The sequence below is a fragment of the Fusarium graminearum genome, chromosome 3 (assembly GCF_000240135.3).
Source record: "Fusarium graminearum PH-1 chromosome 3, whole genome shotgun sequence".
Classification (NCBI taxonomy): Eukaryota; Fungi; Ascomycota; class Sordariomycetes; order Hypocreales; family Nectriaceae; genus Fusarium; species Fusarium graminearum.
The window spans coordinates 3238914-3256004 of NC_026476.1; the positions used below are offsets into that span (position 1 = coordinate 3238914).

A 17091-nucleotide genomic window follows, 5' to 3' on the forward strand; every position below is an offset into this window, starting at 1 on the left:
GTTTCCCCTCATCCATCTTTGTCCTCATCACGGTTTTCACGGCTCTTCCCTTGCGCGTGTTTCGGAAATTTGGCTGTGACAGTTACTGTTGTTTTTGTTGGCGCCTAAAAGTGAGTTTGCTTTCTTTTGAGTTCGTTTGTCGATTCCATGTCTCCTTTGGTACTTGTGGTGGTGGGTGGAGGTTTGTGGGATCTTGAGCCGGATATCAGCTTCACTCGACGTTGCGCGCGCGCACCATCGACATCAATCAACTTCGAACAACGACCGGTATTCTGGAAGTCAAAGTCTGCTTCCAGTTGAGATTCAAGAGGATGTTCCATAAATTGAGTACATCTTTATACTCGACCGTATGTGTTCGTCCGTCCATCCCGAAAATACGTACGACAAATCTCAAAAGTACGGTCGATAATACTGAAAGGCAATTTGACTGTGTCATTTGCTGTACAAAATTTCGCCATACGCCTCTCGAGAAACTGTCCGACACTCGCCAACCGATTGCCTGATCGGTATACTTTTCAGCTTCGCAAATCGAGAGTAAAGTCAAGTTAAGTCGATGGTGGCCACAGGCAACAATTGAAATTTCCCGGGCAGTGGATGGAATTTGGTCGAACTGTTGCGAAATGTCGAAGCTCCTAGATGGAGAGTTTTGGGAAACAAGGCCGCTGAATGGCTTCACGAAACCAGGGACAGCCTCTGGAACGCAAATTTCCTGGACGATTTATCTGGATGGACGGCGATTTGACTTGTAATAAAGCTACGTCAGGCCTGGATATCGGAAGGCAAGCTGGACGCTGGATCTCAAACCTTGCACCAAAATTGGCCGACGACATATGCCCAGGGCGGGCTTTTGGACCGACACGGACTTGCTGGAGACCTCGAGTAGATTGCTAACACAAGTACAGGTTAAGCTCATTTCGGGAACGTTTGCAGCTATCTTACCACATTCCTTTGGAATCCTTGGTAAAGCACCTTGCCCCGTGTGAGAACGACAATTCGGCGTTTCGCATCCCCTATCACTATCCTCTAAAGCATTTCATTGCTTGTATCGGCGTGACGGCGTCCTAGAGATTTGATTCGCATCTGTACGGATACTTTTCGAAGTGTTTGTCGTTTCCAATTCTCGTTCGTATCTTTTTAAAGGATTAGACTCGGTGTGAAGGTACGGTACGTATTGATACGTGGATCTTGTATCTGGATCTAACATTAATTCTTCAGGTCTTGCGATCCAAATATAGCGACTTACTTCGTTGTGCTTTCGGTACTCGATTCTCTTGACGGTAAGTTCTCAGCTCCATGGCCGCCACCATTGTATCCCTCTTTGCCCCTCCACTGGATGCTTGGATTGCAGCAAAGTTTGCGATAGAATCAAAGCAGACCAGCAACTGCAAAGTGTGGCTGTTTTGTCAAAGCTTGAGATGTTTTTTGTTGGGTTAAGTTTGGGTTTGACTGGAGCTCTTGCCCTATCTGACCGGGCAGGCACCGACAAAAGTGCAAGAGCCGGCTGCCCCAAAATTCTGAGCTCCTCAACTTCGTCCTTCCTGCATTCTCGGATCACCGGCGCTTTGGTTTGGTACTGACATATCATCCATAGCGCTTCTACGACTTGTTTACGACGTGTACGAGTTATTACTCACGGTAAGTTGCTCTGTCACATGAATTATGAAACCGCCCGCCCCTGGACAATAAGCCGCTCGGTGCAAAGGATCACAGCCTTGGTTGGCCATTGATGGACACGACCGAATCACTCCGGTTTCCATCGCCTATGGATGGACCTTGCGACATTGAGGATTTCGGGCCCTTGATTCACAATCGATACGACGGGATACAGTTCAAGGCATTGTGCTTCCGCAATCTCCTTTCAACTCTGATTATGTGTTGATTGTCCGCTCTATTGTCACGTCCTAGCGTCGGCCTCTGCCCTAAGCCTCCTCGACTGCTATTGTTTCCCACTACCTGTTCTTAGATCAATACCCAATTCAAGTCGCTAATACTTCATTGCAGTCTTTTTTTGTTGCTCCGCTCTGTCAAGCTCTGCAGCATCTTGCTCTTCGCATTTTGAACATTTAAGCTTTTGCTTCGTTCCTACGGTTCGTTACCCAAACACCAATCATCGCACGACGATTATTCGACTCGACATCCATCGCTGACTTTCGTAAAGCTCATCATGGATATGAACCCTGGTTTCTCTGGTGTGCCCGCCAACAACGGTGCCCCTTCTGGCCCTATGGCCTACTCCAACGGCACTCCTCCCGCCCCTGACATGGGCGGCGTTGCCCCTCCCCCTGGATCTGGCCCCGACTCTCCCAAGACCACCCTTTGGTAAGTAAAGATCCCCACCAACGCCTGCAACGATACTGATTGCCATAGGATGGGTGAGCTCGAACCTTGGATGGACGAGAATTTCATCAAGGGCGTCTTCTTGTCTTCGGCTCATGAAAATGTAAACGTTAAGGTCATCCGCGACAAGAACTCTGGCAACGCCGGCTACTGTTTCGTCGAGTTCCAGAGCCCCGAGGCTGCCACCAAGGCCCTCAACATGAACGGTTCACAAGTCCCTAATAGCAGTCGCTCCTTCAAGCTCAACTGGGCCTCTGGTGGTGGTCTTGTTGACCGACGGTATGTCACCCACCTACACTGTCGATATCGCTTACTGACATACCCAGGGATGATCGCGGCCCCGAGTACAGCATTTTCGTTGGCGACCTTGGTCCCGAGGTCAACGAGTACGTCCTGGTTTCTCTCTTCCAGGCTCGTTTCCCCTCTTGCAAGTCTGCCAAGATCATGACCGATGCTATGAGCGGTCAGAGCCGCGGCTACGGCTTCGTTCGCTTCTCCGACGAGAACGACCAGCAGCGCGCCCTCGTTGAGATGCAGGGAGTCTACTGCGGTAACCGACCCATGCGAATCTCTACTGCTACCCCCAAGAACCGTGGCAACCACGGCTTCGGTGGCCAAGGACACCAGCATGGCGGTCCTATGATGCCCGGCATGCCCCAGCAGCAGATGTGGAACGGTGGTGGGATGCAGGGCTTCCCTTATGGAGGTTTCAACCCTGCTACCCAGATGAACCAGTTCACTGACCCCAACAACACCACCGTCTTTGTCGGTGGTCTTTCCGGCTACGTCACCGAGGACGAGCTTCGATCATTCTTCCAGGGCTTTGGCGAGATCACCTATGTTAAGATACCGCCTGGCAAGGGCTGCGGTTTTGTCCAGTTTGTCCACCGCCACGCCGCCGAGATGGCCATCAACCAGATGCAGGGCTACCCTATCGGTAACTCTCGTGTCCGCCTCAGCTGGGGTCGATCTCAGAACAACTCTGGCGTCGGCACTCCCTACCGCCCTGCCCCCCCTCCTCCTCACTACATGGGCATGCCCAGCCACGGCGGACCTGGCAACTACGGCCCTCAGCACTTTGGTGGCCCTGCTCCCGGTCCCCAGGGACCTCCTGGACCTCCCGGCCCCGGCCCCAACGGCCCTCCTCAGGTAAGCATCTTGGCTCTCACGAACCGTTGACGTACTGACAAATTAGGAGTATTAAACAAAGCTGCACGCAGTAATATGACCACGATAACTCGTTGACCAAGGGGCTTTTATACGAACGATCCCCCGGCACTTCTATTTCCTTGGACTCAATTATCTTGCCTTCTCACGGGCTACCATGTCGAGCAGAATCTATCTGCTTTCCGTGGCAGTTTATGAGCGATACCCAACCTTGACTGCGATCTGGGTTATGACTTTAAGTTTTATGGCAGCTCAGGATTTCTACACGACACCACGCACACTCCATTTCCTTGGGTCTGAATCATGATTGGCGTTGGAGATCTTCGGTCCCTCCGGTGGATTGTCATCAATTCAATTCATTTAAGCTACTTGCCTGTACCGTCTGTGTTTACTTTAGTCACTCACTGCTTTTTCCTTTATATTTGACTGCCTTAACTGTTGCTTTGCGTGATGTGTCACGCCTTTTTTGCGAACTACTGCTGCTGTTGTTTTTTGATCCTCGTAGTCATTTCTAGCCTGGTACTCTGGCTTTGACTTGGCGCGCATTCCGTCATCTTTTATAGGAGGATCAGTTGCAAGGCGCTGCAATCGGCGTCGTGGGCGAGGTTTGTTTGGCGTGGCGGTTGGATCGTGGTTAGCGGCATTCCTGGTGCGTTTGGGGATCGATCTTTTGCAAAAAGAGTGGCTGGGAAAAGAATGGTCTTGGCTATGATTGAGTGTTGTGTTTCTGACGAGGCGATAGGGAGTTTGGTCCGCGGATTTAGGGAGTCTATTATCCAGTTCAAGACAGACCGATATTTGAACAGCAAAGCTTTAACTGACTCGTCAAGATCGCGTGACACAAGACTCGACACGTATGAAATCCCCCTCTTCTGACAGCTCAAAGGTACAGCAGCTAGCTCAGCACCTCCGCATCTTGGACCTCCACATAATGGAGAGCTGACGTAATTTGCTTCTCCGCGATAGCCCAGATAATAGGGTTTCGAGGCTGATGGGGATAGCGATTGGGTCTGAGACGCCCTCAGGGTATCTAGTGCTTGTTGTTATGCATGCAGCATGATACCTTCATGACATTGAGTGGAACTTTATTTCAGAGTGCTTTAAAGCTGCTCCGCCTCCTCTTCTTTCTCGAAACTTTGATTCCCCTCAATTAGGATTTCTCATACACATCATGTCGTCTACTGTTGATCTGAGTGCTTTCCCTACAGCTGCTCCCGCTGCTCCATCAGCTGAGATTCGCTACGCGGATGTAAGTTTGTCATCTGTTGCAGTGGTTAGTTAACTGACAGTTTACAGGTCGCTGTCACAGCAACTGCGAAAGAGTTCAAGGGTGTATACCGTGATGACAAGCAGTGCCACGAACCAGACTTTATCAATACTCTCGACCGAGCCAAAGATGCAGGTGTTAGCAAGGTCATGTTGACAGGCATGTCTCTTTCAGACGCATCGCACAACGACAGCATCACCAAGCAGCGTCCTGCACAGGCTTACTATACCATTGGCGTGCACCCGTACCATGCTGCTGAACTGGAACAGGGCGGAAAGGCGTACCTTGCTGAGCTGGAGCAGAAAGTCAAAAACGCCCTGGCTCAAGATTCGCCGCATATCGCCGCCTTTGGTGAGCTTGGTCTGGATTATGATAAGGAGGAACATGCATCCAAGGATGTACAGAAGAAGGCTTTCGTGGCGCAGCTCGACCTTTTTGTCAAGAACCAATGGGACCTCCCTCTGTTTCTGCACTGTCGCAATGCCTTTGATGATTTCGTTGAGATAATGACCCCATATATGGAGAAGCTGCCCCGCGGTGGGCTGGTACACAGCTTTGTTGGAAGCGCATCACAGATGGAGAAGCTCGTATCAATGGGTTTTGGTGTCAGTGTCAATGGCTTCAGTTTCCAGACCACAGAAAGCCTGGAAATGGTATCCAAGGTCCCTCTTGATGCGTTGCAGCTCGAGACGGATGCACCATGGGGCGAACTCAAGAGCACATCTGAAGTAGTCAAGCAATACTGCGCCAACGCGAGACCTCTTCCGGCGTCCAAGAAGAGAGATAAATGGGATGCCAAGTGTATGGTCAAGGAGAGGAATGAAAGCTGTACCATGGAGAGGGTTGCTTTGGTAGTGGCAGGGTTGAAGGGTGTCGCTGTTGATGAGGTTGCCGAAGCGGCGTGGAGGAATAGTGTGAGAATGTTTGGACTTGGACGACGCTAGATGTTCAAAGTAAATAATAGTTATATAAATAAAGCGACCAAGTCGCCAATTCTGTTGAGATGGTTACTGAGGTCTTGGTGATTCTTCAATTGAGATGCCTGCTGCTTCGACCACAAAATGAGTATCGCTCTCTTTACCGAGGCCAAAGGAAGACAGTGGGTCTTATCCGAGTACGAGTCTCTGAAGAGTGTGAATAGTTTCATATAATAACCCAAAGTGGTTAATCCAGCTCCAGGCTCCAGCAAAACAGGGGTATCGTCCAGGCTGACAACATATCGTCAGAATTGACCATGTCTATAAATTAGACATCATGGCCGAGTTTTTGAGCACAATCATGCACACTCAGCTTCATCTTCAAAATGACTTTCGATCTAAGCTCTGTACCGGATTACGATGATCTTCCCCAGGTTGAAGGTATGCCCAAGGGTTGTGCCTGGGGATTATTTGACCAAGATGGTAAAAAGGACATGGTTGGGACACTCAACTTCTTGACTCCAGAGGTTGTTCGCAATGCCGCTCTCGGAGTCAAAGATGGCATCTCGATATCTTTAAAGTAGGTCCATGATCCCACTGATCACTCACCACTGACACTCTGCAGTTGGCCTTTGAATGCGATGACTAAGCTCAACGTCCCAGGCCGAGCAGTGCCTGAGCATAAAGTCTTGTATATACCCGAGAGCTTAGCAGGACTCCCCTTTGAACAAGGAAAGTCCTGGGATGATGAAGTCAGCTTCAACACCCAGTGCAGTTCCCAATGGGATAGTCTGTGCCACTTCCAGCATCAAGATTCAGGCCTGGCCTACAATGGTGCCAACCCAGACAAAAAGCTATTGTCTGTTGACTCAACCGATTCCAACACCATGCCCACTCTGGATCACTGGCATTCGCGCGGTTGTATCGCCGGTCGGGGTGTATTGATTGACTACGCCGCTTACGCTGAAGAAAAGAAGATCGAGTTCCACCCCTTTGACGGGAATCGTATCACTGTTGAGGATTTGGAAGCTTGCGCGGCGTACCAGAAGGTTGAGTTCCAGCCTGGCGATATTCTCCTCGTCCGCACAGGCGCTACGGAAGTAGTTGATAGGATGGACCCTGTCGGATTGGGCAAGATGATGGCTATGAAGCTCAGCGGCCTCGACGGGAGTGAAGAAATGGCGAGATGGATGTGGAACAAGCGGTTCGCTGCAGCTGCATCGGACTCGAGCGCTTTTGAAGCGTTTCCTCCCCTGAAGCCCGATGGCTCGATCGGTGGAATGAAGGATCTCGGTACGTTGTGTTGAGTTTGTGGTGGACGATTGCTGATTGTGACAGTGCTTCATGTGTATTGCTTGAGCCTTTTTGGCATGCCAATTGGCGAGTTGTGGGATTTGAGAAAGCTGGCTGCGTATTGCAAAAAGACGAAGAGGTATTCGTTTATGATAACTTCGACGCCTTTGAATCAGCCTGGATTGATTGGATCGCCTCCGAATGCGTTGGCTATATTTTGAGAGTGTTGGTAGAAGATGATCGATGGATTGTCAACGGAGGACTGGACGGAGGGATTACGGAGAGGCGTCATAGTGGCTCGAAGAAGTTGAGAAATGCATTTGCTTTGGATAGCTTTGTAACAAATTAACGTATCGCATCTTGCGGCAGAGTCGTGGTAATCATGATAGGTGTGCCGACCCATTGTCATGCTGGCGAGTCTCTTTTCGATCGCCTGTCACTTGATGATATCGAGACCACCGTCCGACCAAGCCAAGTAACAATTGTTCCATCTAAATTTTACTGACTCAATATTGAGAGGTAGGAGCAGGCGGTGCGCGATTTGGGAACTTGTCATAATACTCCTGTGAGTCCTGTTGACTTGTGCGAGCTCTATGATTGAGGCAGCCGACCTCTATCAGCGGAGCAGTGCAAGGATACGGGTACATTACTAATCTCTTCAGCGCAGTTGATGATAGCACGTCAGCTTGATCATTCTGTTCTTGACAAAGCAGGACCTCATGCATCCGAGGGCAATCTTTCCCAACTGAACGACTCGGATTGCGAAGCGTGAATACGAACCTCAGACTCGGCCACAAACCGAACAATCGATAGGCAGTTATTGCTTCCCAGCGTCTGGAACAATGCAAATCGCCTCAGACCGTTGAATGGCGCAGTAAAGGATTCGTCCGCCGCAAATAGTCAACTTCCTAAACAGTTCAATTTCTTAGCGAGCTTCAGGAACACCCGTAACCCAGTGTCGGATCTAGATAAACAGGGTATCGCCAACAATCCGGTTGGTCTATTACTCAGTATCTATCATATATAGATAAGATCAGATCTGAATTAATTACTCCGGCCGTAATAAACTGGATCTTTAATGGTAGAAGTAAGAGTTAATAGCTCTCGCATTCGGGTACGCCTCGTATTCGTAACCCGTATTAAGGTGTTACTTAGGAATCCTTCTGCAGTAACAATCTCTTGTTCGTTTTCGCAAACATGCTGTATCTCGAGTGTGATGTAAGTCTTGACAGATGAAGAATATGCGGATGGTAGTTACGGTTGTTCAAGGGGCTGGAATCGTGTTAACCAATTTCCTTGGAGTTCCTATATAAACAAAGTCAATTCTCTCCAAGTCACACCATAATCATCACTCACCAATTCATTCAATACCCCAATACTTCCTGTTTCTTCTGCATATCCATCACCAAGATGCCAACCACCGAACTCATCTCCTACGACGAGGCCCAGAACTCAGCATTCGACAATGTCCTCCATGGAAAATCAAAAGAATCAAGAGGTGGCATGCGAGCCATGATGAACAAAGACAATAAAGCTCATGCTGCCGCTGTTGATGAGTACTTTCAGTTCTTTGATAATAAAAAGGCCGAGGATGAAGTAGAGGCTGTCCGACAGGAGAGAACCGACAACTATGCCAGTTTGACAAGACAGTAGGTGACATGATCATTGATATCAGCTTTTTACTGACCTTTCAGATACTACAACCTTGCCACAGATCTCTACGAGTACGGATGGTCCCAGAGTTTTCATTTCTGTCGCTTTGCGTATGGAGAATCCTTTGACCGTGCTATCGCTCGACACGAACACTACCTCGCTCACAACATCGGCATCAAACCTGGTATGAAGGTCCTCGACGTTGGATGTGGTGTTGGTGGACCAGCCCGAGAGATTGTCAAGTTTACGGGGGCTCACGTAACTGGTCTGAATATCAACGAGTATCAGGTCGGGCGTGCAGGTATCTATGCCGAGAAGGAAGGACTTTCTGATAAACTCAAGTTTGTTCAGGGCGATTTCATGGTTAGTTTGTTCATACCAGTGGTCACTTTTGGGTGCTAACGATGATAGAAAATGCCCTTTCCCGATAACTCATTCGACGCCGTCTATGCCATCGAAGCAACCGTTCACGCACCCTCCTTAGAAGGCGTCTACAGCGAGATCCGACGTGTCCTGAAACCAGGCGGCATCTTCGGTGTCTACGAGTGGCTCATGACTGATATATATGACAACGATGACCTCGAACAACGTCGTATCCGTCTCGATATCGAATTAGGCGATGGCATCGCACAGATGTTCAAGATTGATCATGGGTTATCAGCTATCAAAGCGGCGGGTTTTGAGCTGCTCCATCACGAGGACCTCGCAGCTACAGATGACGGGACAGCCCCGTGGTATTGGCCGTTGGATAGTGACATGCGATATGCACAGAATCTAAGTGATCTGTTGACGGTATTCAGGATGAACAAATGGGGGAGACTGGTTATGCATAATTTGATTGGAGTATTGGAGGCTTGCTCGATTGCGCCGAAAGGAACAAGAAAGACGGCTGATGGATTGGCCAAGGGAGCAGATGCTCTGGTTGAGGGTGGTAAGAGGAAATTGTTTACGCCTATGTATTTGATGGTTGGGAAGAAGCCTGAAAAAATCTGAGGGTCCAGATCCATGTCGACCAGATCCATAGGGCTGACGACTCTATTTGGAACCCATGCAGGTGGGTTGCATAAAATCGGTGGTAATAGTGGCTAGGTAGTAGGTAGCAGACAGATTACTCTCTTAAGTCTTACGGCATAATAATAAGTAATCTAAGAAGCCTCGTCTAAGTAGCATAATCTGCCACAATAATACTGTTTCTTATGCTCCCCATGGCTAATTCTTCTGATATCCTAAGGTCGAGAGTGGTTGACCTATGGACCCGAACATCAGATTAGTAGTCAGTTTTAGTGAGTGGATAGCCCGAGAGCTGCTAATAATTTCATCTCATCTGCTCCAAGTCCCCTGTGCTTGTAGGACCCGCCTCTTACGGAAGCTGAAAAAGAGCGGGCGGCAACAATATGGCGCAGCACGTAAGCGGGAACCCACTGCGAAACTGAAACCAATAGACATTATTCCAACAGGGCAAGGATTGTTTATTCAGCTTTAAACAGAATTAACAAATTGACCGATATTCAAGTGGACTGAAGACGACAGAATGAGGTCTTATCGATAAGGCGTCGTCCTTATGTCGCAATCTTTTCGGAGCTATAATCTCACCCAGCCTCAGTGTCCACGCGTCAAGGGCCAATTGCTAAAGAGAGATCATCCTGTGACTCTGTGAATAGCAAATATACAGGCGCAGTTTTTTGATCCTCCGGAACAAGAGATTTCCGTGCTGATTTGGTCATCCTCTGATCAACTGCCATTGTGTAGATACGGGAGATCTCGACCAGATCTCGACCATGGGTCATCGTGGGGACAGGGTTGAAGCGAGATCCCTAGAGATTCAGCATAATTCGGTATCTGACAAGACATGGCCAGAGACGAAAAGCATAAGATGACCTTGTTGAGATAATGCATGGATGTTATACCCATTACGACATTCTCTTTGCTGTCGCTAGGTCGTGTCTTGTTTGGCAAAGTGATCTTCAAGGTCCAGCAAATGGAAGTGCCCGTCTCACGTCATCGTCGTAGTCATTTCGTGGCGGCTTTTAATACACAACCCAACGACAACCCAGCCAAGCCCAAGGGATGGAATCAATCTGTCGCACTCATATCCTAGTCAGTCTTGTCTCATTCAGTGGCTGGTCTAGATCCCTGCTCGACTTGAACTGCCGTATTTTTTTAATCCCCGTGGGCCCCCCTCGACTTTTTGCATCTTTTCTTCCCCTCTCTTCGAGCTCAGCTTAGCTTAGACAAGCTCTTCGTCAATCAATCCACGCAGCAAAAGAAATCGCCAAGTGAATTACCTCTGAAAATACTGCACAAGAGCGACGACTTGACACGATTGATACGGCTGCTATTTAATGCGACAAGTACATGGTTGCGCCGACACCGACTATTGGAAAGCCTTGCCAATATCGTGGCTGCAGAGAACCGTACCTTGCAGCTGAAACACGCAATCCGATATACTACACGACACATAAAACAATACCGTCAAAATGTTGAAAAAGAAGGAAACTCTCACCATCATCACGCCTATCCCGGGCTTCATCCCGAGACAGCTCGCTATCGATCTTCTTCACTCTCACGGTGAAATCATCACCCTCAATCCGCTAGTCCTAAGCCACAAACCCATCCCCGCTCCTCGCAATGCCGCCGCCGACGAGTACTACAGCACCTGGTACGAGATCACAGAGCGCATTCAGTATCTGCCGGGCCTGGGAAAGATAGGATCTGGAAAGCTTACATTCAATGGCTGTTTCCATGATATGCCATGGGGCATGCAGTCGCATATTTATATCCCCCTCGGTATCGATATGAGGAACAAGTACCGCATCATGGGCAACCAGCCCGGTCTTGAACCTCCGGAGCAACCCGAGCTTGGTCTGGAGCAGCTTGGCGCACCAAAGGAAGGTCTCTATCTGCGCACTGATGTCGATCTCAAAGCGAATATTACTCTGATGGGGTTTGTCAAGGCCGAGTCGAGGAAGGCCAGTGTTGATATGGTCAACCGCATGGTCAAAAAGGCAGAGCTTCTCGATGCTGGTCTATTAAAGGCCATGTTCCAAGATGGAAAGCTCAAGACGTACAACCCCAACGATCGATCTGAGAGTAGTCAAGCCCGACAGCAGGCCCTGCAGAATCCCTCAACTGGTCTACCAGACGCTGCTCTCCATCCCGGTCCAGGGCCCATGAGCCCAGGTCCTTCGTACCAGCAGCCCTATGGATACCAACAGCAGATGCAACCTCAGCGCTCACCAACATATCCGTATGCAACTCCCGACAATGCTGGATCTCAATACCCCCAAAGCCCTTATGTTTATCAAGCTCAAACACCACCACCAGGCAGTCAATACCCGGGTCACACACCGCCGCCCGGCGCGCAGTACCAGCAACAGCAACCACCGCCCGTCCCCCCCAAGACCAACATCCAGAGCTTCCCCATGGAACTCCCCGGCGACTACTACCATCCACAACAGTCCCCTGGCCTCCAACAGTCCCCTGGTCTTCAACCGAGCCCTGGTCATCCACCCAGCAACTTCCGCAACTCGACAGGATCCTACGACCCGAGATGGTCGCAGTCAACCACTGAATCGCACCGCAACAGTGCATACTCGCAATCCACAGGTGGCTATCAATCACCTGCGCCAGGACATCAGAGTTTCGCAGCGGAGCTACCTTCTCATAATGAAACCAAGGAGGAGCATAGACATTAACGGCAACAAATGTTATCTAATGAACTGAGATGAGGATACTTTGGGCAAAGAGCGATGCCCAGTCCTTTAATATTTTGGAAACATTCTTGGAGGAAGTGCGGCTGTTCTGGGGTGAAAATGGTACGGAACAGGCGTTTTGTTGGAACGGATATATATACCTTTTGTTAAACAATGTTATGCTTTTTGTTGTATTCTTGGTATCTCATCGTCTCCGCAGTCCGCAGTCCTCGGCCAACAGATATCTCAACAATCGCCATATATGCACAGGCACGCCAAGCTGGTCATGCCTGGCCGATCCATCAGGATATCGGAAAGATTGGTCGTCAAGATCGCAAAGGACGAAATTAGTAGGTCGGCTTATGCTACTAAGACTATAGTCTTTAGGCTATTTATTTTTATATCCTAAGGCTTAGGGGCCAACTTTCCTGCTTGTTGCATCTCGAGACCACAGATGTACCTTCCCTCTTCCCTTCAGTCATTAGCGGACCCTACCTATAAACGCCCGGACACCAGAGAGAGAAGGCTACGTCTTTTACCCTTCATCACACAAACATCATCACGCCGAGTATCGTCAACTGTCAAGATGCCGCAGCAAAGTACACCGCTGCCACACTTTGCAGCTTGTCGCATTTCCGACATGAAACCACGCTGCTCAGTATCAACTAACGATAGATATGAGATCCTCTGCAATTTTGACTTCTTTGACGTAGTCAAGAACAAAAATGCAGTTACCCACGATCCAGGTATCTCGCCCTCGATCCGCATCTAGTTATTTTATTTTACAGTCAAACTAACATGTTCATCTAGACCCTAACCCGCCCCGGTAGCAACGTCCGAAAAAGGGTCCTCATGCGTTGCGTCCTTATGCTAAACGGTACCTCCCAAGCCCCGATTATCTCGAAAACCATCATCAACACAACAATTATCGATTCACGGCTGTGTTCAAGGCCATCAAGGCCGCAAACCCTGATTTCCGTTTCGACACCATTGACGTCATTATATCCTCCAGCGCGTTGACAGGACTTCTCCTAAATTCGGCGCCTGCCCTCGGCCACCTAACTCTGGATCTGTTCGGAAACACGCTCATCATCAGTGGCATCGAGGCACACAGTCATCATAAATTCTGGAGCCAGAGTAATGACATGCATGCATTGCGCTACTTAGCGACGACACAACCATCCAAAAACCCACATCGTGCTGTAAAATACAATTTAGGCGGTCTTTCAATCATCGTTGTCAGCGAACCTAATTTAACCTATACCGATACTGGTACCGGCAGATCCAAGAAACATCGAAATGCAAAGAAGACTGCTGCACCTGTCACTGACTGCGCGGCTATGTTCGCATTGCAACTTGGGCCGGACTCGTGCTGTGAAAACAATTTGCAAACCGGAATGACTTCGTGGCTCTCAAGGGCCGAGTACACTGTCAAGGTAAAAGTCGTCAGGAAACCTAGTACAAATGAGCTATGGTTGCGCGGCCTCGACGTCGTCCCAACGACTCTTACCTTCTCAAAATTGGAGGGATATTCAGATGTTCAGAATGCCCTTAACCAGGTGGCTGGTATTCTACATTGGTTACGGGAAACAGCTACGAAATCGAAATCGGAATCGTCCACCAAGTTCAAGGTTGGCGGTTGGAGTGATGTTGAAGGGGGGTCCACTCTAGCATTGTATGATACCGAGCAGGACTCCCGGGTCCTGCACCGAATGTATGGAGAATTCTGGGACAATCCGACAACAGGGTACGATGCGGCAGAGCATGACACAGGGGATGAAGATATTGCGGAGTGTTTGACAAAGAAGCACCTGCAAGCCCTTGCCGAGGTGAACGGGCTGCAGCGTTTTTTGAAGGAGCGATGAACACATTCTGTTGTAGGCAGGTTACAAGAAACCAGACAGCGATAATTGAATAGGTATACTTAGAATCAATGCAATTACTCCCTCAGGGTATTAGAAACATTGTCCTCTCAGAGCATAAGAGATGAAATTATTAGAGTAGCCTATGCTACTTAGACTAGGCTTCTTAGATGACTTATTTTTATGCCCTAAGGCTTAGGAGGCCAACTTCTCTGCTACTAGGGTACTAGACTAATAGGAACAGAGATAAACAATCAGTGACTCGACAGATGTGTAAACCCCCCTGCCACCGTGTTCCACCAAGACACTGCCCAGTCTCTCCCCAAGAACGATACTGATAATGGTCAACAAACTGCGCGTCAACAAAACATGTCAAGACTCACGAAAGTGTCTGTTTCAGCGATGTGTAACCTCTCGAGCCCCCTTGGGCGGACATCGCGGACATAACCGATCGTAGACGGACTTGTCCACACCAGATATCTTGCCGCAGCCACCAAAGAGACCTTTTTCAAAGGGGCCCTTTGCTTCGCGACAGATGATGTTTTCTCTGGCAGAACTCCAGCGGTCGTTGCACCAGACGCAGGTGAAGTGTGTCATTCTTGCTTGACACATTGTTGCTGTCAAAGCTGGAGTTGGCGTGTAGTTGCAGGAGGTTGTTTCTGTTTTGGATGTTAGGCGAGTTGCATAAGAGTATTAGATCACTCGGTGTATATATACCCTAAGAGTGGTCTAGCAATTTCGTCTAGATTGCTTTAAATCCTTACTTTTTGTTGCCCGACTGGATGGTAAATTGAGGGTAACTTGAGCTTGATTAAATGAGGTTTCGAATTTGTGTTCAGTGATCTGTGAAGAAGTCAAGTGCAGTAACATGAATATTTAGAGTGTGAGGACTGTCGTAAAGGTTTGGATCTTGTATTTTAGGTGCCGGCGTTTGTAACGGTTGAAGTGATTGTGCGAGGACCATCAAACGCATAGTTTTGAAGCTGCATCAATAGCTGCCTCGTCTTGTTTGCATTCGGTAATGTCAGGGGGGCAACACGGAGTAACGGGTTGGTATTTACATATATGGAGTTTTGCGTTTGAGCACTCCCTTTTGACTCTTGACATTAATATTCATTCAGTGCCTCGGTGCTTCAGCACGTAGCTGATAGTCAAATCCATATTCAAAGCCGAGTTTAATGAGACTATCGTGAAGGGAAGTATGCGTGAACTTTGGGTTCAAGGGAGGTCTATCCCCTGGGAGCTGGTTTAGATAATGCACAGCTGTTGTCACTGGCGTATGAACAGGTAGTGAAGAATAGAAAATGATCATTAGATAGAATGACCTGTTAGGCGGTTTAAATAGAAATACCTAGGGACTAAACGAACACTGGACGAAAATACTAAGGATCTCTTAGGCTATCTATGGACTAAATCTGGTCTAATTTTTTCGTTAGCCCCTAAATCAGTGCCGGTTTTTATTTAACATACATGCTTGTATCATAGGGGGCTCATCGTGAATCTGAAAAGAGATTTGAGCTTAAGTAAAACCTAGCAGCGCAACCTGCTTGTATAAATGTAATCATGTGGTCAATCGGGATATAAAAGAACGATCTGACGTAAGCAGGATCAACGTCCAACATGTCAACCACAAGGCGCAACACCAAACAAAATACCCCTCTTGTTAGCCAACATCATCTCAACTAACTTTATATCATCAAGACAAAAACCCATGTACAAAACAATCAAGACTCGTACCCTTGAAGTGGGATACTACGACCATGGCCCTCCCTCAGGCTGGCTAGTTCTTCTCTACCACGGCTTCCCCTACGACATCCACGCATACGACGATGTAGTCCCCAAGCTTGTATCAAACGGTGCTCGAGTCATAGTCCCTTACCTACGCGGCTTCGGTCCCACGCGCTTTCTCTCCTCGCAGACGATGAGAAGCGGTCAACAGGCAGCTCTCGGCTCAGATGTCATCGAGCTCATGGATGCGTTGAATATCGAAAAGGCTATACTTGGTGGCTTTGACTGGGGTGGCATGTCTTGCTGTGTTGCGTCGGCGCTTTGGCCAGAGCGTGTTATCGGGCTTGTTTCATATGCGTCCTACGACATCGCCGACATATCAGCTTCTCAAATACCTCTGGAACCAAGTCTGGAATGTACAGTTTGGTACCAGCATTTATTCCAACAAGAGCGAGGAATTAAGTGTTTGGCGGAGAATAGACGGGATCTCTGTCGAATACTCTGGGAGCAGTGGTCACCTTCCTTCTCCTTCACCGAGTCATTTTATCAACGCACGGCAGAGTCATTTGATAATCATGATTTCGTGGATGTCGTCATACACGCCTATAGGTTTTGTTTCGGTAACGCAAAGGGAGATCCGGCGTTGCAAAGGTTAGAAGATGTTCTAGCTACTAAACCCAAGATAACTGTGCCTACTGTTGCGCTTGATGGGAAGCGAGATCCTTTGAAAAAGGGTGGTACAGCTGCGCATAGGCAGTATTTCACTGGACAGTTTGAGAGGAGAGTTGCTGATGTTGGACATGCGTTTCCTATGGAGGCGCCGGACGAGTTTGCGGATGCTATTTTGACTATTTATGGGTGGAAGAGTGGTTGATTGTGTGAATGCTCGATACCGGATTTTCTCCGATATGTTGTGCTGTGGCTGTAGCTATCTTTCCAGTTGTATAACCTAATATCAATAGAATTGTATCTGTCGAATCAGCGAGTTGTCTGCAACCTAGCTATCATGTAAATTTGGAGTTGGATTTCTGCAAACTACTAAAAGGGCTTTCAATCTGAAATCACAGAGATGGAGATATTATAAGTATTAGAATAAATCTTTGTACTCAAGGTACAATATAAGATTTCATTTCGTCATTCTTGAGAGTTAGTCCATGTAGACGCCGATTTTCACG

The 17091-nt window shown here is 48.4% G+C and overlaps 7 protein-coding genes across 7 annotated transcripts; all 7 read left to right on the forward strand.

Annotated features, from left to right (window-relative positions):
- Positions 1-2170: 2170 nt before the first annotated feature.
- On the forward strand, positions 2171-3923 carry FGSG_05737 (uncharacterized protein; the record flags this gene model as incomplete). Its single annotated transcript, XM_011326017.1, has 4 exons — positions 2171-2319; positions 2368-2616; positions 2664-3486; positions 3533-3923. 4 exons carry the CDS (start codon positions 2171-2173, stop codon positions 3539-3541), a joined length of 1230 nt encoding a protein of 409 aa, XP_011324319.1. The 3' UTR covers positions 3542-3923.
- Positions 3924-4675: 752 nt separating this feature from the next.
- On the forward strand, positions 4676-5715 carry FGSG_05738 (uncharacterized protein; the record flags this gene model as incomplete). Its single annotated transcript, XM_011326018.1, has 2 exons — positions 4676-4753; positions 4801-5715. The coding sequence occupies 2 exons, from the start codon at positions 4676-4678 to the stop codon at positions 5713-5715; spliced, it is 993 nt and encodes a 330-aa protein (XP_011324320.1).
- Positions 5716-6074: 359 nt separating this feature from the next.
- Positions 6075-7202, forward strand: FGSG_05739 (uncharacterized protein; the record flags this gene model as incomplete). Its single annotated transcript, XM_011326019.1, has 3 exons — positions 6075-6268; positions 6314-6981; positions 7027-7202. The coding sequence occupies 3 exons, from the start codon at positions 6075-6077 to the stop codon at positions 7200-7202; spliced, it is 1038 nt and encodes a 345-aa protein (XP_011324321.1).
- Positions 7203-8323: 1121 nt separating this feature from the next.
- On the forward strand, positions 8324-9723 carry FGSG_05740 (sterol 24-C-methyltransferase; the record flags this gene model as incomplete). The annotated part of the gene is made up of 4 exons (XM_011326020.1): positions 8324-8630; positions 8676-8997; positions 9046-9565; positions 9689-9723. The coding sequence occupies exons 1-4, from the start codon at positions 8392-8394 to the stop codon at positions 9721-9723; spliced, it is 1116 nt and encodes a 371-aa protein (XP_011324322.1). The 5' UTR covers positions 8324-8391.
- A 1388-nt stretch (positions 9724-11111) lies between these two features.
- On the forward strand, positions 11112-12329 carry FGSG_05741 (uncharacterized protein; the record flags this gene model as incomplete). Its single annotated transcript, XM_011326021.1, has 1 exon — positions 11112-12329. The coding sequence occupies one exon, from the start codon at positions 11112-11114 to the stop codon at positions 12327-12329; it is 1218 nt and encodes a 405-aa protein (XP_011324323.1).
- A 722-nt stretch (positions 12330-13051) lies between these two features.
- FGSG_05742 (uncharacterized protein) lies at positions 13052-14191 on the forward strand (the record flags this gene model as incomplete). The annotated part of the gene is made up of 2 exons (XM_011326022.1): positions 13052-13072; positions 13157-14191. 2 exons carry the CDS (start codon positions 13052-13054, stop codon positions 14189-14191), a joined length of 1056 nt encoding a protein of 351 aa, XP_011324324.1.
- Positions 14192-15899: 1708 nt separating this feature from the next.
- FGSG_05743 (uncharacterized protein) lies at positions 15900-16790 on the forward strand (the record flags this gene model as incomplete). Its single annotated transcript, XM_011326023.1, has 1 exon — positions 15900-16790. The coding sequence occupies one exon, from the start codon at positions 15900-15902 to the stop codon at positions 16788-16790; it is 891 nt and encodes a 296-aa protein (XP_011324325.1).
- Positions 16791-17091: the final 301 nt, after the last annotated feature.